The sequence below is a fragment of the Macaca mulatta genome, chromosome 1 (assembly GCF_049350105.2).
Source record: "Macaca mulatta isolate MMU2019108-1 chromosome 1, T2T-MMU8v2.0, whole genome shotgun sequence".
Lineage (NCBI taxonomy): Eukaryota > Metazoa > Chordata > Mammalia > Primates > Cercopithecidae > Macaca > Macaca mulatta.
The window spans coordinates 19,472,894-19,497,956 of record NC_133406.1 but is presented as its reverse complement, the minus strand read 5'-3'; the positions used below and the strand labels follow the sequence as shown (position 1 = coordinate 19,497,956).

At 46.1% G+C, this 25,063-nt stretch overlaps 1 protein-coding gene across 1 annotated transcript in view; it reads right to left on the bottom strand.

The window, feature by feature from the left end:
* Positions 1-12,003, bottom strand: part of ABCB10 (ATP binding cassette subfamily B member 10) — a 43,819-nt gene extending 31,816 nt beyond the window's left edge. Inside the window, exons 1-3 of the mRNA XM_001082734.5 lie at positions 11,014-12,003; positions 2,107-2,307; positions 360-562 (exon numbers count right to left, since the gene is read on the bottom strand). Of these exons, the coding sequence (XP_001082734.3) occupies positions 360-562; positions 2,107-2,307; positions 11,014-11,530 (921 nt within the window). The 5' untranslated portion in view covers positions 11,531-12,003. The remainder of the gene's footprint in view (positions 1-359; positions 563-2,106; positions 2,308-11,013) is intronic.
* Between the last annotated feature and the right edge of the window lie 13,060 nt (positions 12,004-25,063).

The following is a 25,063-nucleotide window of genomic DNA, read 5'->3' as shown; positions in this document are numbered from 1 at the left end:
CACACAGAGGAATGGAATTTAGTCACTGCTTGGTGCCACCCACAGGGTAGTACCCAGTGCTCCTTCTACCTGATGCTCTTTTCTGTCTTAATACCCCGGGTTCACACATCTCAGAATACCCAGCAGTAACACAAGAGTCCATTTTCCAGATAATCAGTCATTCTGGAGAAATGAAGGTACAAGAGGCCATGCAGGTAGAGGCAATCCCCATGTTCCAGCAGCCTCTGCAATAGCACTTTTGGCTCTAGGCACTTACAGAATGATGCGAATCGCTCACCTTGAGCTCATCTCACACTTGAGAGGCCTGGTGCAAGCCAAGCCCTGGCAGGAAGGTACCAAGGGGAACCAGGCCAACATACCATCATGCTGATGCCTACAGAAGCCTGGGCCCCGGCCCTGAGCCCATCTGAGAGGTTTTCAGTCACTGAGCGCCCCAGGAGTTCAGTGTCTGATGAGAGGCGGTTAATCAATTCTCCTGTGCGAGTCTTGTCAAAGAAAGCAACCTCCTGCCTCAGGATGGAGGAGAATAACGAAGTTCTCAGCCTATTCACAATGCGCTGACCTGCAAAAGTAAACACGAACAGACTCACCAGGGGTAAAGACATCCATTACCATTATGGGGCAGCCACCTACTGTGCAGCAGCTTGGCCTGGAGTTGTAACCCTTCTGAGCAATGCAGCCTCTGAGAGTGTCTGCTGCACTGTATCCCACCGGGAGAAAGAGCCTCTCCCAAACCAGGCACATTAACTGTCATGCACTACCAACACTACTCTTCTCTTATTAACTACAGACTGTGGGGGCTAGTGAGAGGATACAGGAATAAAATAAATATAACGTGACTCAGAGGCTTTTTATTTCTACTTTTTTTTTTTTTTTTTAAGAGACTGGGTCTTGCTCTATCACCCAGGCTTGAATGCAGTGGCACGATCATAGTCCACTATAGCCTCAACCTTGTGGCTCAAGCCATCCTCCCACCTCAGCCTCCTGGGTAGCTGAAACTACAGATGTCTGCCACTACACCCAGCTAACTTATTTTTAGTACAGACGGAGTCTTGCTATGTGGCTCAGGCTGGTCTCAAACTCATGGGCTCAAGCAATCCTCCTGCCTCAGCCTCCCAAAGTGCTAGGATTACAGGCGTGAACCATCACACTTGGCCGAGAGTTTTTTAAGGTATTATTTACAAAGAAGTTTTATTACATTAACTTCCAAAAGCTCATTTTGTTCCTCCCTGGAAACCTTTTCCTGTATTGAACCTTTAAATGGCAAAAACGGTTAATCATCCACAGAGTTAAATGGAGAGCAACCGACTTCCAGTTGGTGTCCCGGGTTCTCTCATTATTGTGGCAGTGACCTGCCTGTACCAAGGAGATCTCTTCACAGAAATACTAACAAAGTTATCATCCCAGCTGCTACTCAAGGAGAAACACAAGCATGGGGCATGTAAATGGGTTTCTGAAGCCTTCAGGAAGCCTCAGAAGTCCAGCTTCATGGCCAGGGGTCTCATTTTCTTTTTTTCTTTTTCTTTCTTTTTTTTTTGTTTTGAGATGGAGTCTCGCTCTGTCCCCCAGGCTGGAGGACCCCCAGCAGTGGTGTGATCTGGGCTCACTGCAACCTCAGCCTCCTGGGTTCAAGTGAGTCTCCTGCCTCAGCCTCCTGAAGTAGCTGAGATTATAGGCACACGCCACCACACCTGGCTAATTTTTGTATGTTTAGTAGAGACGGGGTTTCACCATGTTGGCTAGCCGGGTCTCAAACTCCTGACCTCATGATCCACCTGCCTCGGCCTCCCAAAGTGCTGGGATTACAGGCGTGAGCCACCGCGCCCAGCCTGAGGGGCATATTTCCAAACCTCCCGTAAGACCGACATGATTGCCCTTACAGCTCAACTTCAACTGGAAAAGAAGAGTTGAGAACAGTGCTTGATCTAAAATAATCTGTACCTCCAACATCTGCGCAGTCATTGGGCTCTATCCCTACTTAACAGGATGCCAGCAAGACAGGAAGAGAATGGAGCCTGGAGCACATGAGATTCGAGCCCGAACAAACCCACAGGACTCTACATCTTCTTCAGGATGACTCACATCCCTGAGAGGAGAGACTGTTACCTGAAGTTTGCATGAGGTAGACACGAATGGCATTGGCGGCAGCACCACACAGAAACACACCACTGAGCCCAAGGCAGAGGCGGGTCAGGTTGTCGCTGTAGTCCACAGTGGGGTTGGTATAGATGACATCGATGATCTTCCCCAGGAAGAAAGGGGCAGACATGGAGATAACACTGGATATCGTGAGAAATCCAACCGCAGCTAGAAAACACAAGCACTCTCAATGCTCAGGGTGCTTCAGCAAAGGGGCTGTTGCTGGGGTGCTGAGCCCAGGAGGCTTCCTTGCCAAATAAGCTGTTTTCAGAGTATGCGTTGATCTCAGTCTCTAGCAGTTTCCTCCCTTTTGCTCCTCGACCCCTGACTCAAGGGAAGAACCAAATGGTTCCAGGTGAGAACAAGCAGGTTGACTAAGGAAGTGAGTGATCATATCTGAACCAGAGAAGATGACTTCTTAGTCTGATCAACTCTTCCTCACCAAGAAAAACTGGGAGCCAACTACAGAACCCGTTCTGGCCAGCCCCTCCCTCCCTGTCTCTTGATTTTGGTGTTCATCTCAGATCATATTTTTCCTCCATTCATGCTATACATGCTATACTCCTTGGCATCTAACTATACTGTAACTTGAAGATCAAGCTGTCTAGTTAAAGCACTTGATTACATCTAGTATCTCAAAACCCTCTTGTCTACGGCCATACACTCCGAACGCACCCAATCTTGTCTGACCTCAGAAGCTACGCAGGGTGGGACCTCATTAGTACTTGGATGGGAAACTGCCTGGGAATACAAGACGCTGTAGGCCTTAAGCAAACAAACAACCCATTCTAGATAACTTTTGGAAAACAGTTTCACAGATCATTACAAAGAAGCAAATGTCAATAAAACGTGATATATTGCTTCTTAATATTATATTATTGCTTTGGGAAATATCAACATGATATGAAAATAAATACAAACAGAATTGTTCATGCACCCAAAAAAAAGGCAAACAAGATAGAGTCTTATCAGAAGAGAAATATTGGCTTGGCACAGTGGCTCACGCCTGTAATCCCAGCACTTTGGGAGGCTGAGGTGGGTGGGTCACTTCAGGTCAGGAGTTCAAGATCACCCTGGCCAACATGGTGAAACCCTGTCTCTACTAAAAAAAAAAAAATACAAAAAATTAGCCAGGTGTGGTGGTACGCATCTGTAGTCCTAGCTGCTTGGGAGGCTGAGGCAGGAGAATCGCTTGAACCTGGGAGGTGGAGGATGCAGTGAGCTAAGATCGTGCTGCTACACTCCAGCCTGGATGACAGAGCAAGACTCTGTCTCAAAAAATAAAAAAATAAAAAATAGAAAAGAAAACCCAATTAGTAACAACACATCACAGATAACTGCATTCAGAATAAGAGAAATGAATTTTTTTAAAAGATAGTGACGGGGATCTTACTATGTTGCCCAGGCTGGTATCAAACTCCTGGCCTCAAGCAGTCCTCCCATCTCAGACTTGCAAAGTGCTGGGATTGCGGGCATGAGCCACTGCACCTAGCCAAAAGTATAATTTTTATATAACCTTAATAAAGAGTCCAGAACAAACTCAGTGCCAACTGGACATTTAGTCGACAGAGTTCTAGGAAAAACATAGGTCTTTTTAAGTGGGGAACATTTCGAACAATTGCTCTTGCCCCTCCTTAAGGTCTTTATTCTAAAGTCCCCTCCCCAAAAAGGCCTGCTCTGACAGCCTCACTTAAAATACAGACACCCTACACTGCCCACCTCACTCCCTCTCCATTTGTGTTCTCGAAGCTCCTACCTTTCAGCATTCTAAATGTTTCATTTGTTTATTTAGTTTCTCTCTCCATTAGGACAGAAAAGATTTTGGCCTGGTTTGTCACCAATTGCCTACATTGACAGGCACATAGGAAAATCTCAATCACTATTTGTTGAATGAACAAACAAATAAATTGAACTTTGGCAATAGAGCAATAACATCTATCAGATCAAAATTCTTCAATAACCTAAGCAGAAATGTGAGCTCTGGCAGCTCATAAAGTCCATATGCCTGGCTTAAAAACCCATAATCACAATCCAACTGAATAATAGGAAGCTGGGCAAGGGCCACTTCATTTTGACATAAAGCCTGGGGTCTTGTTTCAAAGCACCATGCTTCTTACAACAGTGTCCAAGGGGGCCTGAAGGCCCAAAGGACGGGGAGAGTGTCTAACTTGAGGTTCCGAATACCTCAGCCTCGATGAACTGGCAGCTCCAGAAGGAGTCATCCCGGCAAATTCGGGATTCAGCAGAAAATTCTTTTTGTCCTTCATCAGTAGCCAATTTCTATTCTTTCGCCTCAGAGAATAACTCCGAAAGCACAGTGTGCATGACCTGCTATATAAAGGTCCACCTCTTCCCTCCTCCTCTAGTTTTCTAAATCAGTTATGATTCTACAGTAAGAATCTATATGACATGAATGAAGTGCCCCCTGATTATGATTCTGAGTCTTGTTCTCACATAGTAATGATGCTGATTACAAAGAGAAAGTAATTTAGCTGAATCCAAATTAATTTCAGGATATCCCTCCACACTTTTACTTTTTAATAATCATTTAAAAATTATTAGCTTGTTTTGTTGACATTTGCTTCTTTGTCCAACTTGAATAAGAAAAGTAAAACAAGATATTTTTCAGCTTTTAGTTAAGTGCATTCTTGTTAACCAAGATCTGACTACATATCACTGTCTTCTGATATTAATGCATACTTTAGACTTGCTCCATAAACATCATTTCAGATTCCACCATAAGCCCTGGACACAACTGAGCATACTGCAATTCTGAAATTCTCCCACACCTTTTCTCCATAGTTAAGTCTCTTGCTTGCCCCTACCTTTGCCTGATGTGGCCCCAGCAACTTCTCCCATTATCTATTTCTTGAGAGATACCTTCAAGTATCTTTCTGTTACCTCATTCTACTGAATGGCGGCAAAGATGGAAACAAATATACTTCAAAAGAATGGGGAAGGACAATCTGAAATGCAGATTGCTGGACAACAGGGCTGGATAGAAGGACAAAGGTTGGGGGTGGTTGGAGGAGGCTGTACACCGTGCCTACCACCTGCCACTGCCGAACACGGCACCCATCTGGTGGTATCAGGCAGGTACAGCAATCCCCACTGTCATTCAAGGACTCAAAGGCAGCACCTCAGAGCCCTCGCCATTATGTGAAGGATCTGGCATTCATCATCTTATCCTCTGTTTCACCCTCATCTTATCCTCGTTTTTCAGAGAGGAATCTCGAACACAGAGAGAGGGAGCCTATGCAAGGTCTCCCAGTTTACACAATGCAGAACCACATTCTGCGACAAAGCCTGTCCTTGGTATCTTCCCATGTCCCAAGCAGAGGAAGCAGCACAGGCCTCACCTGGGAGTCAGGGAAGGGAGCAGAAAGCCTGGCAGGATGGAGCAGGGGCAGAGATCTCATGGGTGCACAGGAAGGAGAACTGAGAAATGAAACGAAGGCTCTAGATTATAGAACAGAAGGATTTTTTGGCAAGGTCGGCCTAAAAAGGCTTTACACTGGGAAATGATACAGTCAGATTTGCTTTTTCTTTTTGAGATAGAGTTTCACTGTTGTTGCCCAGTGCAATGGCATGATCTCAACTCACTGCAACCTCCACCTCCCAGGTTCAAGTGATTCTCCTGCCTCAGCCTCCCGAGTAGCTGGGATTACAGGCGTGCGCCACCACGCCTGGCTAATTTTATATTTTTAGTAGAGACAGGGTTTCTCCGTGTTGGTCAGGCTGGTCTTGAACTCTCGACCTCAGGTGATCTGCCTGTCTCAGCCTCCCAAAGTGCTGGGATTACAGGCGTGAGCCACCATGCCCGGCCAGATTTGCATTTTTAAATGATCCACTCCGGCTACAGAGTGAAAGGAGTCGCCATGAGGGCACTGTTCCAGAGCCCTAGGTGAGAAGCAAACTTAGGGTGAAGTAGGTGGGGGACAGAGGGATAAAGGGCAGAGAAAAGGACTGGAGAAATTTTTAAGAACTAGGACGTGATGACTGGTTGGATGTGAGCATTTTTCCTCTCTGAAAAATGAGGATAAGATGAGGGTTAAAGGGAGGATTTAGGATGATGAAGGCCTAACCGAGGAGGGCCGTTCCCAGGTTGAGTGGTCAGGATTGGGTTGGAACCCTGACCAACTCAATCTCAGAACCAGCCCTCCTAGGTTAGGCGTTCAATATCTTAAATCCTCCTTTTAAGCTCTGCCATCTAGCTGTTTGACCTTGCTTAAGTCACTCCATCTCTCTGTGCCGTTTCCTCATCTGAAAAACGGCAATAAAAGCAATCCCTCCCTAATAGAATTACGAGTCAACTAGACACATATGCAAAGCATCTGGTACAATGCCCAGGGCTGAGTACGCAAGACATATTAACTATTATCTTAACTACTATTGTTATCATTATAAGAATGACCTGTGTCTCTGGCCAAGGCCAAGAGGTTCACACTGCCGTCTCTCTCACTGAGCCTAGAGACAGAAGAGGAAAGATGCTTTGTGGAGGAACGTAACTTTGGTTTTTAGACATGTTGGGTTTGCTGGAGTCTGGGACACATTTCCACAGATGCAGGTGGGTGTGATGGAGAACACAGGAGTCAAGGGTGTGGGGGAGATGGAGGCTGAGCGAAGGGACTCAGCATTAGCGCTGGGTAGAGAATAAGTGAGGACATGAGGGGCTAACAGATGAGAAGGGAATAGAGGAAGAAGCCAGAGACTCCAGGTTCTGGAAATCTGGAGAAGAAAGATCCGAGCCCCCATGTGTCTGGTGCGAGATCAGACTGTCTCTGTCCATGCTATTAGCATGCTCTAGAGTTAGGGGGTACCCCAAAGACAAAATTAAAAAAAACAGTTAGGGGTACCTGCCCCATGACCCACGGGGGGCTTGCCGTGGACTCTAAACAGACAAATGATGGGAGCCACCTAGGTAATTTAAACTTCTCTAGCTGCCACATTATAAAAAGGAAGATGTAAAATTAATTTTAATGACATTTTACTTGACCCAATATATCCAAAATATTATCCACACATGATCAACATAAAAAATTGGTAAGGTATTTTACATTTTTTCTCTCTGGAATCTGGTGTGACAGCACAGCTACAGAAGGCTCGGTTTCTCTGAAACAATGTATTTCCATAGCACACACACATCCCTGGCTTTCGGGGGCAGTTCCGATTTCAAAGGTTCATCCTCCCCAGCCCCCACAGGGCACTGTCCCTGTGGGATCTCCATCCTCACTGGGCTTCAGGAAGTAGCTACTCTGGCCTCCTTGCCCACCATACCCACTGCTTTTGTCACTATATTCACTGTGGTCACTCATGGTCCATCTTCATAAAAGGTAACTACAAACTCAGCAAAAGCTGTCAGCAGTCTTCAGGTTCTCAGAGCAGTCCTGCCCTCAAACCACACACCCTTATCAGTAACTGCAGTGAGAGGAGCCCTCCGGAGTCCTCCAAACAGGCACCAACTGAACACGCCCCAGTGGAGGGGATAGACGTGTACAGTCCAGTTTAACGAGAAGCCTGCCTGGGAGGTGTGGGGAAGGCATGCTGCCCCACCCCCGAAGTCCCCCACACAAAGAACCTCCAGGAGGCAGCTGTGCCCTAATCTCACAGTACTGTAGGGGCCCACATTTGCTCCTAAAACCCTGCCCCTAACTCATTCAGGTCAGAGTCTCCTCTATCTGCCAGGCACAGCCAGAGGGTTCTGATGAAGTGTCGCTTATCCCATCAGTCCATACCCTGCTCCTCCTCAAGCACCTGCATCTTTTAAGATTTCTTCTGGCCAGAGTGATAAGATGGAGAATTATCAGTGAAAAGGGACCTTACATCTGTATGAAGATAGCTGCGCATCCCTCCCCAAAGGGGCGGCTTAGGAGAGGAATGGAACACAGTAATGCTAAAGCTGCTTTCGGCACACGTCTGTACATAGTTCATGGTAGACTGCGTTTTTAAAGTTTCTGATACAAACTACTTATCAAAGTTTTCTGTTCACAAAATTTAGGAGGCATACTCAGCAAAATGCTGAGAGAGATGGAGGTATTATTATTAAAATATAAAGCTGTGTTTTTGAAAAAAGATTTTTGTATTTGTTTTTCCAAAAATTAACAAATTAACATTGGAATTCCTTTTCAGCTCAGCTTTTTTAGTGTTTTGATTAGAAAATACACACACACAATTGCTCTTTACCTCCAGCATTTCAAAGAGATGTGCCAACACCTCAGGCTGCTCTTAGAATTATACTTTTTTTTTTTTAATTACAAATTAACAATGACCCCTACTTCCTCTTAATCCTAACTGGCTTTAATATATGATTTCTCAGGAAATCATACATCTAAATAAGGGCTTTTTATCAGATATCCTCATAATATACAATATGTATTTATCTGTTTGAAAGCAAAAAAAAAAAGGCCGGGCGCGGTGGTTCAAGCCTGTAATCCCAGCACTTTGGGAGGCCGAGACGGGCGGATCACGAGGTCAGGAGATCGAGAGCATCCTGGCTAACACAGTGAAACCCTGTCTCTACTAAAAAATACAAAAAATTAACCGGGCGAGGTGGCAGGTGCCTGTAGTCCCAGCTACTCGGGAGGCTGAGGCAGGAGAATGGCGTAAACCCGGGAGGCGGAGCTTGCAGTGAGCTGAGATCCGGCCACTGCACTCCAGCCTGGGCAACAGAGTGAGACTCCGTCTCAAAAACACTCAAAAAAAAAAAAAAAAAAAAAATTAGTGTGGCAACCCTAGGCTTGTTTTTTCAAATTATACATTCATAATTTCTCAATGTGGTGGAACAAAATATATCCTGTTCTTAAAATAGAAAGAAGGCTGGGTGTGGTGGCTCACACCTGTAATCCCAGCACCTTTGGGAGGCCAAGGTGGGCAGATCACCTGAGGTCGGGAGTTTGAGACCACCCTGACCAACACGGAGAAACTCTGTCTCTAAACATACAAAATTAGCCGGGTATGGTGGCATATGCCTGTAATCCCAGCTACTTGGGAGGCTGAGGCAGGAGAATTGCTTGAACCTGGGAGGCGGAGGTTGCGGTCAGACGAGATCATGCCATGGCACTCCAGCCTGGGCAACAAGAGCAAAACTCCAGCTCAAAAAAAAAAAAAAAAGGTACAAGCCGGGTGTAGTGGCACATGCCTGTAGTCCCAACTACTCAGGAGGTAGAGGCAGGGCTGCTTGAGCTGAGGAGTTCGACACAAGTCTCAGCAACACAGTGAGACCCCTATCCCAGAAAAACAAAAGGAAGAAAGAAAAAAGGAGGCACAGTCTTGCCTTGTTTAAGGCTGTCACCAAAACATACTAGTATGGCAGGATATCGGGGGACAGAGTAGGGGCTCACAGGAGCAATGGTCATAGGATAAGCAGGACTGGGCACGTGTAGGCACCACCAAAGCCTGACATCTAAACACCATTCCTGACATCTAGTATTTCACAAACAAAACAGAACTGGATTCCCTTACACTTACTTTGAGTCACATACAGAAGTGGTGGGTGCACCCTATGATGCTTAGGGTTTCTAAAGGCCTCACTCTGTGCCTGGTGGTATGGTCATTTATTCCCTCACTGAAGGCACTCTGAGTGCTTGCTCTGTGCTGTGCACATGCTAAGAACTGGAGGCAGAAAGATGAATCAGACAGTCCCTGTCTCAAGCAGCTCAAAGTCCAGTGAGAGCTCCTAGTCTCCAATGTTTTTAAAAAGAGAGAGAAAAAGAAAGATTTTTACATCAAAATCTACACTCAACCAACTGAACAATGAAATAATTCTCTTTATACCCGAGCGATACCAAGAGTCCCCCTAAGCTTTCATAGTAACTGGCAGATGAAAAGTCGCCACCCTAACTGCTCTCTTCCACTGTGCAAACCTACTCTAAATCCCAAATCACTACTCAGGAGGGTCCTTTCTAAAGCAATGGATTTGCAGCAAAGAATGCTTTTCTGGTGTTGCACCTGACAACCTCACAGGCCCCTTTCCACAGCCCACAGGTGCAGGCTGACCTCTACACATATGAATAGTTCAGAGATGCTTCTCCCCACTAAGCCAGAAGTCCCGGCAGAAGCGGGAACCATGTTTCCTTGTGCATGCCACTGTAACCCCAGGGCCCAGTTCAGAATGAGGGCTCAACAAATGTTTATAGAAGGAATGAAAATGTAGAGAAATCAAAAAGTTTAGATCTTACAAGGCCCTTGCATCTAAACACTCCTCCAATTAGTGGTTAAAAAATGAGGAGCTATAGAAAACTGTACTATTTAAATTTTGTTTCTAAAAGCATTCATTTTGGCTTCTTTAAAAAAAGTTACTCAATTACTGAACAGATAACTGGTTGGTGTGGACTGATGAACAGTGCTATAACTTCCTGCTTCCCACTTAGCACAAGAGACGAGTGTGAAAGTTCTGCTTTCCGTTGTGAAAGCATTGGTGACTGCTTGACAGACTCGCTTAAAGCAAATAATTTTTTTTTTTTTTTGTTAAAAAAAAAGTATAAATGCCTAATAACAAAATAGGCATATTTTTGGCTACAATTTATTTTTTTTCCAAGGAAAAACCTCCAGCTCATTTTGCTGCCTAAGCCAAAACAGATGCTCCCACTAAGTTGGTGACGGAACAGACCCAAAGATTCCAATAAGGACATATACAATGTGTGTCAACAAGAAAAAAAGTGTAAAATCTGCCAACGAGTCCCCAGCTAAGGCGAAATCTTGACAACGCTACTCCGAGGAGAGCTATCCCCTCCCTCCTCTGGGGTTAGGAGTGGCCCAGGAGAGGCGGCGGTGACAGGCGCTCTGCGGCCCGGCCGTGTCCCTCTCGGCGCCCCGGGATCCCGCGCGTGGAGAAGGAGCGGCCCGGAGGAGGGAAGTGGTCGGGGAGGGCCCTACCTGCCAGCCTCCGGCGCTCAGGGTACGCCAGCCCCAGGAGCTTCCGGGCTTCCGGGAGTTCGGGTGACCGGGGGCGCAGCCGCCCGTTGTCCCCAGGAGGCGCCGCTTGCCCGCGCCGCCAGGCCTCGTCCCCTGCCCAGGCAGCGGCTGCCGGACCGCCCGGGAACCCGGCGCGCGGGAGCCGAGGAGCGCCCAGCCCAGCAAAAGCCCCGCACATGCAGCTGCCAGGGGCCCGAGCCCACAGCCCCATGAGCCGCGCGAGGCCCAGGCCGCCCCCCGAGTAGCCCGGACCCCCGTTCCGGCAGCCGCTCCTCCAGCGGCGCGCGGCTCCAACGCCCCCGAGCAGCCCCGGCCCCGCGCCCCATAGCCGTGTGGGCCTCAGGCCAGTGAACGGCGATAGGGATCCAGGGGAGCGGATGGCCGGGGCCCACACGCAGGCTACCGGCAGGAGCCGACCTGGCTCGGCTGGGCCCGGGGGCGCGAGCAGCCGCAGCGGCCAAGCAGGGGGGCCGCGCATGGCGCTGCGTGCGACCCGTACGCCTCAGCCCGCGGGCCAGGCGCGCGCAGAGGCCGAGGACCCTCCCGGACCGGCCCCGAGCAAAGGGCGTGGACGCAGTGGCGCCCGCCCCTCCCTGCTGGCTGTCACTCGCCTTATCGTGCCTGCATCCCTGGGCTGCGCCCGCCCCCGCCCCATCCTCGTCCGCGCGGTGCTGCGCCCCTCCGCCCCACCCCGAGGACTGCAGCTACCCGGACCATGCAAGCCACCCTTCCAAGCGCCCCCAACCCGCTCGGGTGCCCTCCCTGCAGCGCCCCCAACTGTCCGCTGGCGGAGTAGCGCCGGGCGCGCCGACTGGGACGAGGCCCGGGAAGCCCAGGAGCACGGCTGCGCCTGCGTACTGGCCGCAGGGAATTTTTTTCGCGCTTCGCCGTCCCCTCTGGTCTGAACTCCGGGGCCGCACGAGCTCTTTCTCACGCCGGCAGACCGGCGGAGCGCGCAGACGCGACTACACGATGCCCGGCACAAGGATGGGGCGGGAGGACAGCGCGCTGGACACGGCGTGGGGCGGGTCCGCGGCCCGGGAGACCCATGCTGGGGCGGCCCTGTCACCAGTCTCGCTGCCAAGCACAGGGCTGAGGTGCGGAGGGACCACTGAGAGGACTTCGCTGCGTGTCAGCTCAGCTCTGGACGGCGTGGAGGAGGTGGTTGGCGAATAGTGAAATGTATATAACTTTCAGAAGGGAGGAGATCGTTTCTTTTCTTTTCTTTTCTTTTTTTTCTTGAGACGGAGTCTTGCTCTGTGTCTTAGGCTGGAGTGCAGTGGCGCGATCTCGGCTCACTGCAACCTCCGCCTCCCAGGTTGAAGTGATTCTCCCGCCTCAGCCTCCCAAGTGGCTGAGATTACAGGCATGAGCCACCACCCCCGGCTGATGTTGTATTTTTAGTAGAGACGGCATGTTGGTCAGGCTCGTCTCCAACTCCTGACTTCAGGTGATCCGCCCGCCTCGGCCTCCCAAAGTGCTGGGATTACAGGCGTGAGCCACCGCTCCGGGCCAGAGATCGTTTCTTAACTAGAGCAGAAATTTGAAAACAGACGTGGTCGAGGCATTTCCGCTGTTCGAAGTGGAAAACACCAATCAGAAGGCAATGCATTTTAATACACGTGCATGGAAAGATAGGAGAGAACATTAAAACTCACTGGGACACTTTATGGAGACTTCATGGTGGGGGATATATACCTGGGGCACAGTAAGTCGTGGGTAGATTTTTGTAGACTCCTAGGTATTTTTACTGGACCTGGACAGGGTACTGTCAATTGCAAATTTTATGGGTTCACAAAACAAAAAAACCTCAATAATCAGCATAAATATTTTCGTGCAATATTTTTAAAACTCAAAATTAATTTTAAAAATCCATAATGAACAAAATATCAAAAATTTTAATTGAGTATCCACTCCTGACCTTTCACAATCCTGCCTCTCTTCTCTCGCTCTAATCCCAACCCTGAAAACTATTTACAAAAACTGCAGCAGCTGCCATTAGTTTGGCAGCTGGAAAATGGGAAAGAGAAAGTAAGAGGAAGATTAGATTTGGGTTAAAGTTGTCACTTTCTCTTCAACTGGAGAGTATCAATCCTTGATGTTTCTTTAGTTGGGCTCAAAAAGGAGGTAGCAGCCGGACACAGTGGCTCACACCTATAATCCCAACATTTTGGGAAGCCAAGGCAGGCGGATCACGAGGTCAGGAGTTCAAGACCAGCCTGACCAACGTGGTGAAACCCGGTCTCTACTAAAAATACAAAAATTAGCCAGGTGTGGTGGAGTGCGCCTGTAATCCCAGCTACGCAGGAGGCTGAGGCAGGAGAATTGCTTGAACCTGGGGGGTGGAGGTTGCAGTGAGCTGAGATGGTGCCACACTGCACTGCAGCCTGGGAGACAGAGCAAGACTGTCTCAAAAAAAAAAAAAAAAAAAAAAAAAAAGAGGAGGTAGCAGCTGGGCGGTGGCTCACACCTGTAATCCCAACATTTTAGGAGGCTGAGGCAGGTGGATCCCTTGAAGTCTGGAGTTCGAGACCAGCCTGGCCAACATGGTGAAACTCCATCTCTACTGAAAATACAAAAATTAGCCAGGCTTGGTGGTGCATGCCTGTAGTCTCAGCTACTGGGGAGGCTAAGGCAGCATAATTGGTTGAATCCAGGAGGTGGAGGTTGCAGTGAGCTGAGATGATGTCACTGCACTCCATGCACTCCAGCCTGGGTGACACAGCAAGACTGCATCTCAAAACAAAAACAAAAAAAAACAAAGAGGAGGTAGCAAGATGCATGATGAAAACAATCCCATTTCTTTTCAGAAGTCTCCTCATAAAACCTGACTTAAAAAATTTTCAATTAAAATAAATTTTGCATTATTTGATTAATGAGACTTTTTAGCACATCTTTAAATTTTGTCCCCAGTAGAGTGCCTTAAGTATATGGTCCTGGTAGGTAAGGAGTGAGATGGGGAAAGGATCGATAATAGAAAGCGTGGGGTTAATCGGGCCTTAAAGTGGGCCTGTGAAGTGAGCAGGAAGCATGTAATCGTCTAAAATCCAACCTCTTAAACCCAGGGGACCTGGAGTCTCGCCTCCCTCCCCCGCACCCCCCTCTACTTTCCTGCCCCCAAGGTGACTACAATTCAAGCTAGTCTCATCAGTGCAGAAGTTCTAGAATTGCAGGTGTAGTGTGAAATCTGCTCCACTGATATTTATGAGTAAGCATGTTCCTTTTAGCAAATATGTTATGCAGTGACTTCTGAAAAGAAGTGGGATCATTCCTCATCATGCATCCTGCTACCTCTTCTTTGAGCCCAGCTGAAGAAACATCAATGAACGACACTCTCCCAGTTGGAGAGAAAGTGACAATTTTAACCCAGACCTAAGCTTCATCTTTCTCTTACCCACTTTCCAGAAAACTCCTGCTGCTGCAAGGGCCGGGGAATGTCAGACTGGCTTTCCCTTCCTGCCTTCCCCGGCGTGGCATCCCACTGTCTTTTTCTGCCATTGCTCTCTGGGGCCTCCAGGCAATAGAAAAATAACTCATGTGTAGCTGATTAAAAGACAAAATTTGGCCAGGTGTGGTGGCTCACCCCTGTAATCCCAACACTTTGGGAAGCCAAGGTGGGAAGATCATTTGAGGCCAGGAGTTTGAGACCAGCCTGTGCAACATTGGGAGACCCCCCCCCCCCATTCTGTACAAAAACTAAAAACGTAAAAATTAGCTGGATGTGGTCATGTGTGCCTGTAGTCCCAGATACTTGGGAGGCTAAAGTGGAAGGATTCCCTGAGCCCGGGAGGTCAAAGCTTCAGTGAGCTGTGATCAGGCCACTGCACTCAAGTCCGGGCAACAGAGTGAGACCCTGTCTCAAGGGAAAAAAAAAAAAAAAAAAGCCTGTAATCCCAGCACTTTGGGAGGCTGAAGCAGGTAGATCACCTGAGGTCAGGAGTTTGAGACCTGCCTGGCCAACATGGTGAAACCCCATCTCTACTAAAAACACAAAAATTAGCTGGGTGTGGTGGCAGGTGCCTGGAATCCTAGCTACGGGGGAGGCTGAGGCAGGAGAATGGCTTAAACCCAGGAGGTGGAGGTTGCAGTGAGCAGAGATCACACCACTGCACTCCAGCCTGGGTGACAGGGCAAGACTCCATCTCAAAAAAGAAAAAAAAAAGTCAATGGCTCTTAAAAATACAATGGGGGATGAATATTAGCAAAAGGATCACCTGGACCTATATAGCCATCATACCAAAAAAAAAAAAAAAAAGAAAAGAAAGATGACCTACTCTAAAATATATATATATGTTTATATAACATATATAATTCATATATATGAATTATTGCCTTGTATTTCTATGACCATCTCTTCTCACTTGAAAATAAGAATACCTTCACTGCCTCTTTTTTTTTTTTTTTTGAGACGAAGTCTGACTCTGTCGGCCAGACTGGAGTGGAGTGGAACAATCTCGGCTCACTGCAACCTCCACCTCCCATGTTCAAGCAATTCTCCTGCCTCAGCCCCCTGAGTAGTTGGGATTATAGGTGCACACCACCACGCCTGGCTAATTTTGTATTTTTAGTAGAAAAGAGGTTTCACCACGTTGGCGAGGCTGGTCTGAAATTCCTGACGTCGGGTAATCCGCCTGCCTCGGCCTCCTAAAGTGCTGGGATTACAGGCATGAGCCACCGCGTCCGACCCTTCGCTGCCTCTTTAGAAATTAGGATAAAGTTCCTAGGCCTCTGAAAAAAAAGAAGAAAAAAATGCTCTAAGGGGTGTTTGGAAAAGAATAAAACAAGCCAGTTAGATGTGATTGGATTAATAAAATACCAGAGCAAAATAAGAAAGGGCTGTGTATTAATGCCAAGAGAATAACAAACAAAAGTTTAAGTCCTGCCCACAAGAAAGACACAGAAGGCTCTTGGTGGAGGTGTGACTGAACCAAGAGGTAAAATCTGGCCCTCTGAATAGACTCTTAATAGGTTTAGTGGCTAATAGGTATTGAATTCTAAAGGGACTTCTTTTGATGTAACTTGAGAGCTGTTGGGATTGTTTCAAGAGCAATTCCACCTGTGGGTGCTTGTCCCTCTCTAAGTGTGGCAAAGGAGGGAGCCCATGTGGACAGCAGGAACGGTACACGATAGCACAAGAAGCAAAACAAAGGCTCTCTGGTCGGAGTTTGCAAGCTGATTGGGGGTGTCATTTGACCCTTATTGGTACATTCTTTTTCTTTCAACTCAAGCCTGCAGCTCATCATGTCAAAGGTAGGGTGTCAGGACTGTGGCGGAAGATGAAGCAAGCAGCTCAGTAAAGCATGCACAGCAAAGGCGTGGAATCCACATGGGGCAGGAGTGCTTTGTAAATTCCTCTGAAGAGGTTAGGATCGAAGCTTTTGGTAACTCACCTGTACTGTGTGATTACAGTGAATGCTGAGGCTGTAACCTTAACCTCTTAGCTCTATGACTTAGGCAGGTGAGTGCACTGTAGATAGAAGTCTTCAGCATCTTTAGCTTTTACATTTCTTTCACCTTCTCCCAAAAGAGCCCAAAGAAAGGTTGATGTGGTTTGAATTGTGTTCCCCCAAGTAAGATATGTTGAAGTTCCTAACTCCCCAGGACCTCAGAATGTGACCTTATTTGGAAATCAGGTCATTGCAGATATAATTAGTTCACATAAGGTGAGGTCATATTGGAGCAGAGTGCCCTTATAAGACAGCTATGCAAAGACAGACGCACACAGGGAAAACGCCATGTGATGAGGAAGGCAGAGGTGGTGGGAGTTATGCAGCTGCAAGCCAGGGGGAACGCCAGGGATTGCCTGCAAATCCCCAGAGGCTACGAAGAGACACAGAGGGACTCCCCTGCAGCCCTGCTGCTAATACCTTACTCTCTTTTTTTTTTTTTTTTTTTTTGAGACTGAGTCTGGCTCTGTTGCCCAGGCTGGAGTGCAGTAGCTCACTGCAAAGTTCTGCCTTCCGGGTTCACGCCATTCTCCTGCCTTAGCCTCCTGGGTAGCGGGACTACAGGTGCCTGGCACCACGCCCAGCTAATTTTTTGTATTTTTAGTAGAGACGGGGTTTCACCGTGTTAGCCAGGATGGTCTCGATCTCCTGACCTCATGATCCACCCGCCTCAGCTTCCCAAAGTGCTGGGATTATAGGCGTGAGCCACCGTGCCTGGCTGCTAATACCTTAATCTCGAACTTCTAGCCTCCAGAACTGTGAGACTTTTTTTTTGTTTGTTTGTTTTGTTTTTTTTTTTGAGACGGAGTCTCACTTTGTTGCCCAGGCTGGAGTGCACTGGTGCCTCTTGGCTCACTGCAACCTCCGCCTCCTGGGTTCAAGCGATTCTCCTGCCTCAGCCTCCTGAGTAGCCGCGATTACAGGCCTGTACCACCACGGCCTGGCTAATTTTTGTATTTTTAGTATTTTGTAATTTCGTATTTTTAGTAGAGACCGAGTTTCACCATGTTGGCCAGGCTGGTCTCGAACTCCTGACCTCAGAGGATCCACCTCAGCTTCTCAAAGTGCTGGGATTACAGGCTGAGCTACCCGCTTGTTTTTTTAAGCTATCCAGTTCCTGGTACTTTGTTATGGCTTATGGCAACCCTAGCAAACGGATACAAAGTCCTGACATCAGTATCTTGAATAATACTGCAGTAGATGTTCAGTAATTGTCTGTTTACTCACCTTTGGCCAAAAAAGCAACTGAGTTACTGAGGGTGCTTTGGATAGTCAGTTTGCTGATCATATCTGTTACAATACTTACCTTCATTTTACTGCAAGTATGTTCAACAGCCATCCAGATTTCAGACTACACAAAGAACCTTGCAGGATGTAATGAAATGTAGCTCAGGACTCTTCTACTACAGACAAGACAGTGAGCCTGCTTCTATAGGTTTTACAATATTTAGATACATAGCGGGGTGGGCGAAAAAAATTAGATACAGTATTCTTTCATATGTTAAGAGTCTGAGGTTGGACTCAGACAAATAGAAAAAGCGTCCATACCCTATCACTTGTTTGCTTTTTAAATTAATGTTATTTTTAATTGACAAGTCATAATTGTATATATTTATGGGGTACAGTGTGATGTTTTGATAAATGTATACAATGTGAAATGATTAAAAGCAAGCTAATTAACATTTCCATCACCCCACTTATTTTTGTAGTGAGAAATTTGAAACTTAGCTATTTGAAATATACAATACATTATTATTAACTATAGTCATATTGCTGTGCAATAGAGCTCAAAAATTTATTCATTTCTAAGGGAAACAAATGTGTTCACCTTGAGAGTGTCATACAGAGCAGTTGCACTGCCCTAAACATTCTCCCTGCTCTGCCTATTCACCCTTCCCTTCTTTTTTTTTTTTTTTGTATGTATATGGATGTGTATATATATATATGAGATGGGGTCTTATATGTAAACCCCTATCTATGTTGCCCAAGCCAGTCTTGAAATACTGGGCTCAAGCGATTCTCTCACCTCGGCTTTCCGAAGTGTTGGGATTACAGGCACGAGGCACCACGCCCAGCCCTTCCCTTCTTCTTAACCTCTGGCAACCTTTAATCTTTCTACTGTCACTATGGTTTTTTCTTTTCCAGAATGTCATACAACCGAAGTCATATAGCCTTATGAGAGTTGCTTCTTTTACTTAGTAATATGCACTTAAGTTACTGCCATGTCTTTTTTTTTTTTTTTTTTTTTTTTTGAGACGGAGTCTCGCTCTGCCGCCCAGGCTGGAGTGCAGTGGCCGGATCTCAGCTCACTGCAAGCTCCGCCTCCCGGGTTTTCGCCATTCTCCTGCCTCAGCCTCCCGAGTAGCTGGGACTACAGGCGCCCGCCACCATGCCCGGCTACTTTTTTGTATTTTTTAGTAGAGACGGGGTTTCACCGTGTTAGCCAGGATGGTCTCGATCTCCTGACCTCGTGATCCGCCCGTCTCGGCCTCCCAAACTGCCATGTCTTTATGTGGCTTGATAACTAATTTTCTTTTTAGCACTGAATTATATTTCATTGTCTGGATGTATCAGTTGGTTTATCCATTCACCGACTGAAGGACATCTTGGTGACTTTCAAGTTCTGGCAATTATGAATGAAGCTGCTATAAACATCTTCGTGCAGGTTTTTGTGCGGGCATGAGTTTTCAGCTCATTTGGGTAGATTACATGGAGTGCAGTTATTGGATTGTATGGTTAGTGTGTATTTAATTTTATAAGAAACTACCAAACTGTCTTCCAAAGTGTCTGTACCATTTTGGGTTTCCACCAGTAATGAATGAGAGTTCCTGTTGCTCCATATACTCACCGGCATTTGGTGTTGTCAGAGTTTTGGATATGAGTCATTCTAAAAGGTGCGCCGGCTGGGTGTGGCGGCTCTTGCACCCTCCCAAAGTGCTGGGAGGCTGAGGCAGGTAGATCACCTGATGTCAGGAGTTCGAGACCAGCTTGGCCAACATGGTGAAATCCTGTCTCTACTAAAAATACAAAAAATTAGCTGGGCGTTGTGGCAGGCACCTGTAATCCCAGCTACATGGAAGGCTGAAGCAGGAGAATTGCTTGAACCCAGTAGGCAGAGGTTGCAGTGAGCCAAGATAGTGCCATTGCACTCCAGCCTGGGCAACAAGAGTGAAACTCCATCTCAAAATTAAAAAAAAAAACAAAAACAAAAAGTGTGCCACTTCTAGGAATTTAAGGTACATTTAAACTCCCACATGTGTAGAATGATAAATATATACAAAGAAACTTTCTGTAATATTGTTGGTAATAGCAAAAGACTGGAAAAAGACTGGAAACTACTTTCCAGCATTAGTGCATTAGTTACGTAACTTGTAGTATACCCAGGCAATGGAAGACTATGCAATCCTCAGAAAGAATGAGGCAGCTATACATGTCCTCACTTGGTACCATACCCTAACATGTACAATGAAAAAGCAAGGTGCAGGATTGTGTGTACAGCATGCTGTATCGTACACACAGGATGAATAGGCAAAGCACATACTATATTTGTGTAAAAAATTAAAAATGTATCAATGTACACATACTTGCACTTATATTCATGTGTTCATTGAATATCTTTGGGAGGATACACCAAGACCTCTGGGGGGAAGTAAATATCTGAAGTATAAGGGTATGTGTTCCTTTGTAGCTTTCAAATTGTATACCATTTATTCAAAAATAAATAAATTTACTGATTAAAAAATAAAAACTAATAAAGGATAATCTCCTATATATTATAGTAAAAAGGGAAGAAAAGTGTAAAGATATCAAAGAATTGCTTGAAAAATACAAAGATTCCTAAATGCCAAGAGAAAATTTTAAAATAGAGCAAAGAAAACACATCACATGGGCAAAAACAAAGCAAACAATCATGTACACAGTAAAATTTTAACAAAAAATAAATGGGAATGGATTTAATCTATGAAATGAAAATATTTGCAATTTGGGTACAAAACAAGGCCAATTATATTCTGCATGTAAGAAAAAGGCTAAAAATAAAGGAATGGGGAAATGAAAACAAACGCTGTGGTCTTTTCTGGCGGGGAGATGTGGGGAACAGGGTCTCGCTTTGTCACCCAGGCTGGAGTGCAATGGTGCGATGACGGCTCACTGCAGCCTCAACCTCCTAGGCTTACGTGATCCTCCTGCCTCAGCCTCCCAAGTAGCTGGGACTATAGGCACGCACAACTATGCCTGGCTACGGTTAGTTTTGGTATTTATTTTGTAGAGATAGGGTTTCACCATGTTGCCCAGGCTGGTCTCGAACTCCTGGGCTCAAGTGATCCACCTGCCTCAGCTTCTCAAAGTGCTAGGATTACAGGCATGAGCCATCATGCCCGGACTCTGCTGTGGTCTTGATATTAAAGTAGAACTTAAGCCAAAATGCATCAAATATGAAGAAGTACATGTTTTAAAGCTAAAGCCACAATTACCAACAACGAGTACCTTTGGAAGGAAAAAGAACAGGAAATGCAAGGAGAAACAGAAGTATGCCAACAACAGCATGCTTTAACATGTCACTCTTACAAGACAGACCAAGGTCGACTAAACGTGAATGAGGACATAGAAAATCTAAACAACAAAATCAATAAGGTGGAGTTTATGGATATATATATTTAACTTTATACCCCAATATAATAGAGATTCAAGTGCAAATGATCACAAAAAATAGTCATATGTTATGTCACTAAAAAGCATAAGTTTCATAACAACACACTCTGATTACAATCCAATATAATTCAGAATTAATAACAAATCAGAAAATAAAAGCACACTTAACAGCGAAATTTTTTTCAAAAAAAACACGTTTCTATTAAACAACTCTTGAAAGGGAAATTATGAATAAAAATTACAGAATTTAAATAAATAAATTATAATTTAAATACAAGTTGAGCATCCATAATCCTAAGATTTTAAATTTGGGCTAGGCATGGTGGCTTGTGCCTGTAATCCTAGCACCTTGGGAGGCTGAGGTGGGGGATCATCTGAGGTCAGGAGTTTGAGTCCAGCCTGGCTAACATGGTGAAACCTCGTTTCTACTAAAAATACAAAAATTAGCTGGGCGTGGTGGCAGATGCCTGTAATCCCAGCTACTTAGGAGTTTGAGGCAGGAGAATCGCTTGAACCCAGGAGACAGTGCACATGAACCCGAGAGGTGGAGGTTGCAGTGAGGGAAGATGAAGGGAGAGGATTGCTTAAGCCCAGAAGGTTGAGGCTGCAGTGAGCCATGACTGTGCCACTGCACTTTAGCCCAGGGAAGAAAGCAAGATCCTATTTAAAAAAAAAATTAGTAAACAGACTCTAATACCTCATTAAGAAAATAATGCATCATATCCAAATACCATTTGATCCTGGAATGCAAGGTGAGTTCACTATTTAGAAATGCATTAATACCATATACTATATTAATAGATTTAAGAAAAAATACGATTACCTCCATAGAATCTGAAAAATAATTCAACACATTTCTGATTTTTGAAAACATTAAGAAAATAAAAATTGATGTATACTTTTTCTTTCTTTCTTTTTGGAGACAGAGTTTCTCTGTGTCACCCAGGCTGGAGTGCAGTGGCATGATCTTGGCTCACTGCAACCTCTGCCTCCTGAGTTTAAGCAATTCTTGTGCCTCAGCCTCCCAAGTAGCCGGGACTACAGGCATGCACCACCATGCCCAGCTAATTTTCTTTTGTATTTTAGTAGAGATGGGGTTTCAACATGTTGCCCAAGGTGGTCTTGAATTCCTGAGCTCAGGCAATCTGCCTGCCTCAGCCTCCTAAAGTGCTAGGATTACAGGCATGAGCCACTGTGCCCAGTCTGATGTACCCTTTCTTAATGTGCTAAAATACATATATCTTAGTTCCTTTTTTTTTTTTTTTTTTTCCAAAACAAGGTCTGGCTCTGTCACCCAGGCTGAAGTGCAAGCGGCACAATCTTGGCTCACTGTAACCTCCTAACCTCCATCTCCTGGGCTCAAGCCATCCTTCCACCTCAGCCTCCCGAATAGTTGGGACCACAAGCGCATGCCACCATGCCTGGCTAACTTTTGTATTTTTTTGTAGAGATGGGGTTTCGCCATGTTGCTCAGACTGGTCTTGAACTCCTGAACTCAGGTGATTCACCCACTTTGGTCTCCCTCCCAAAGTGCTGGCATTAAAGGAGTGAGCCACTGCATCCAGCATATATGCCTTAGTTCTAAACCAGCATTTTAGAGAGAAACGCTAGAGGCATGTTTATTAAAATCAGGAACAGGAAAGGGCACTGAGTGTCCATGAAGATGAGCCCATGTGTGGCGTCCATCTCTGGCAATATGGCCACTCCATTTATGTGCCTATGTTTCCCCTCGTGGGGTGGCTGATGACAAGGGTTGGTTAATGTCAACAGGGGGAGTCATTTTGTCTGTGCAGTTATCGGTGCGTCTTCAGAAGTGGACGCTTTCCACTGAGCACAGCATGTACTTCAGAGATCATCCCTCTTTTTACCCATTCCCATATGCCCACCCAAATGCCTTTTCCCCAGACCTCCATGGCCTTCCAGGTCCCTGACACAGGTCACTTGCTGCTTCCCTTGAGTCCAGATGTGTTTTTATCTTGGGCTGCTTTTCTTTCTACACAACACACATACCCAGGTGCATGCTCAATGTTTTGCCCATTGGGAAGGGTTCCTCTCTCCACTGTCTTTCAAGGTCACCCCCGAGTGTGGCTACAGTGGTGCTGCCATCCATCTGTGGCTTGAGCCAACCCAAGATAAGTCAATTTCACGCATTTTCTTCCTGCTTCAAGTGGTAGTATGAGGCTCTCCCCTCTTTGCATATATCCATTAGTGCGAGTTGAGGGAGGGGTACTGGTGGGACCATGGTGGATGACCAACGTCTGGCTACCTGCTCACATGGCTCACCTGTACCCTGTTGTCCTGCTTGAGCTCAGTCCAGATGTATGATTTCCATTTTATGATAGATTGTCTCTCGGCTTCTCTGATCTTATGATTTAATGAGTTTGTCAGAAGCCAGAAGTCATGACTAGCAGTTCTGGATTCACAGGCACTTGCTGTTCCATGGTCAAACATTCAGTCTCTTCCAGGGCCCAGTAACAGACAAGATATCCTTGTTCCAGGTCCCCTGAGCCTGCACTGTGACTCTCCCTCTAGAGCTTGGCATCAACTCCTCACTGAATCTCCTCCGCTGTTGCTACTTCCAGCATCTTTAGGCCTGCCGAACCATATGGTCCAAAGCAAGGCTTCTTTGCCGGCAGCCTGGGCCTGCTGCAGAGCTCCTTCCTGTCTAGGCCGCATTCAAAGTGAGGAGTGTGCTGTGTCACTTGGCATGTGGACTGGAAAAGTAGTCCTGAGTGTGGATCTGTTGCCTCCAGGATCCAGTGAGGCTTCATTCCTTGTGGTGAGGGATGCAAGAAGTAGCAATTTGTCTTTTGTTTTGCAGGAGTATCTCAGTATGCCCCGGACCACCATACCTCTCAATACCGTATTGATGAGGCAAGCCCCTCAATCTTTCTATGGTTTATCTCTCACCTTCCAAAGCAGGTCTTACAGAGACCTTACAGCATGCCTCCAGCATGTTTGCCACTTCTTGCTCATCCTGCTGGGAGCAGCATGATGTCATCATTTTAATATACCAATGTTTTGAGGGATGTAAAGAACTCTGCTGCAATCTCTTTTAAGCATAGACACTGTTGTTAGAGAGCACTTTAGTTAGAGGATGAATTATGTCCCCTGCAAAAGTTCATATGTTGAAGTCTTAATTCCCAGTACTTCAGAATGTGACTGTATTTGTAAAGGGCCTTTAATGAGGTAATTAATGTTAAATGAGGCTATTAGGGTGGGCCCTAATCCAATATAACTGGTATTCTTATCAAAAGAAATTAGGACACAGATGCACACAGAAGGAAGCCCATGTGGAGACACAGGGAGAAGACGGCCATCTGCAAGCCCAGGAGGGAGGCCTCAGGAGAAACCACCCCTGCTGACACCTGGATCTCAGACTTCCAGCCTCTAGAACCTCTAGAACCTCTAGAGAGAATAAATGTCTGTTGATTAACCCACCCAGTCTGTAGTACTTTGTTATGGCAGCCCTAGACTAATATAGCGCTGATTACAATCATCAGGCAGCAGAAAAAAAAATCTTCTTTCAGTGGATTACTTAAGAGACAGCATTTAAAATCACAAACTTAAGAAAGTACTGATACTATGTATTGTTTTTTATATATTTTTGTTTGTTTGTTTTGACATAGCATCTCACTCTGTCTCCCAGGCTGTAGTGCAGCGGTACCATCATAGCTCACTGCAGCCTTAACCTCCTGGGCTCAAGTGATCCTCCTGCCTGCAGGTGTGTGCCACCATGCCTGGCTAACTTTTAAAAAAACTTTTAGTAGAGATGAAGTCCCCCTTTGTTGTCTAGGCTCTGATACTGTGTACTGGAATAGAGAAAAAGCGACGCCTATCAGTTCTTTGCTTGTAGTGGTGTTATTTATAACCAGACACTTTGATTATAGCTGAAATAGACTTTAGACATGATT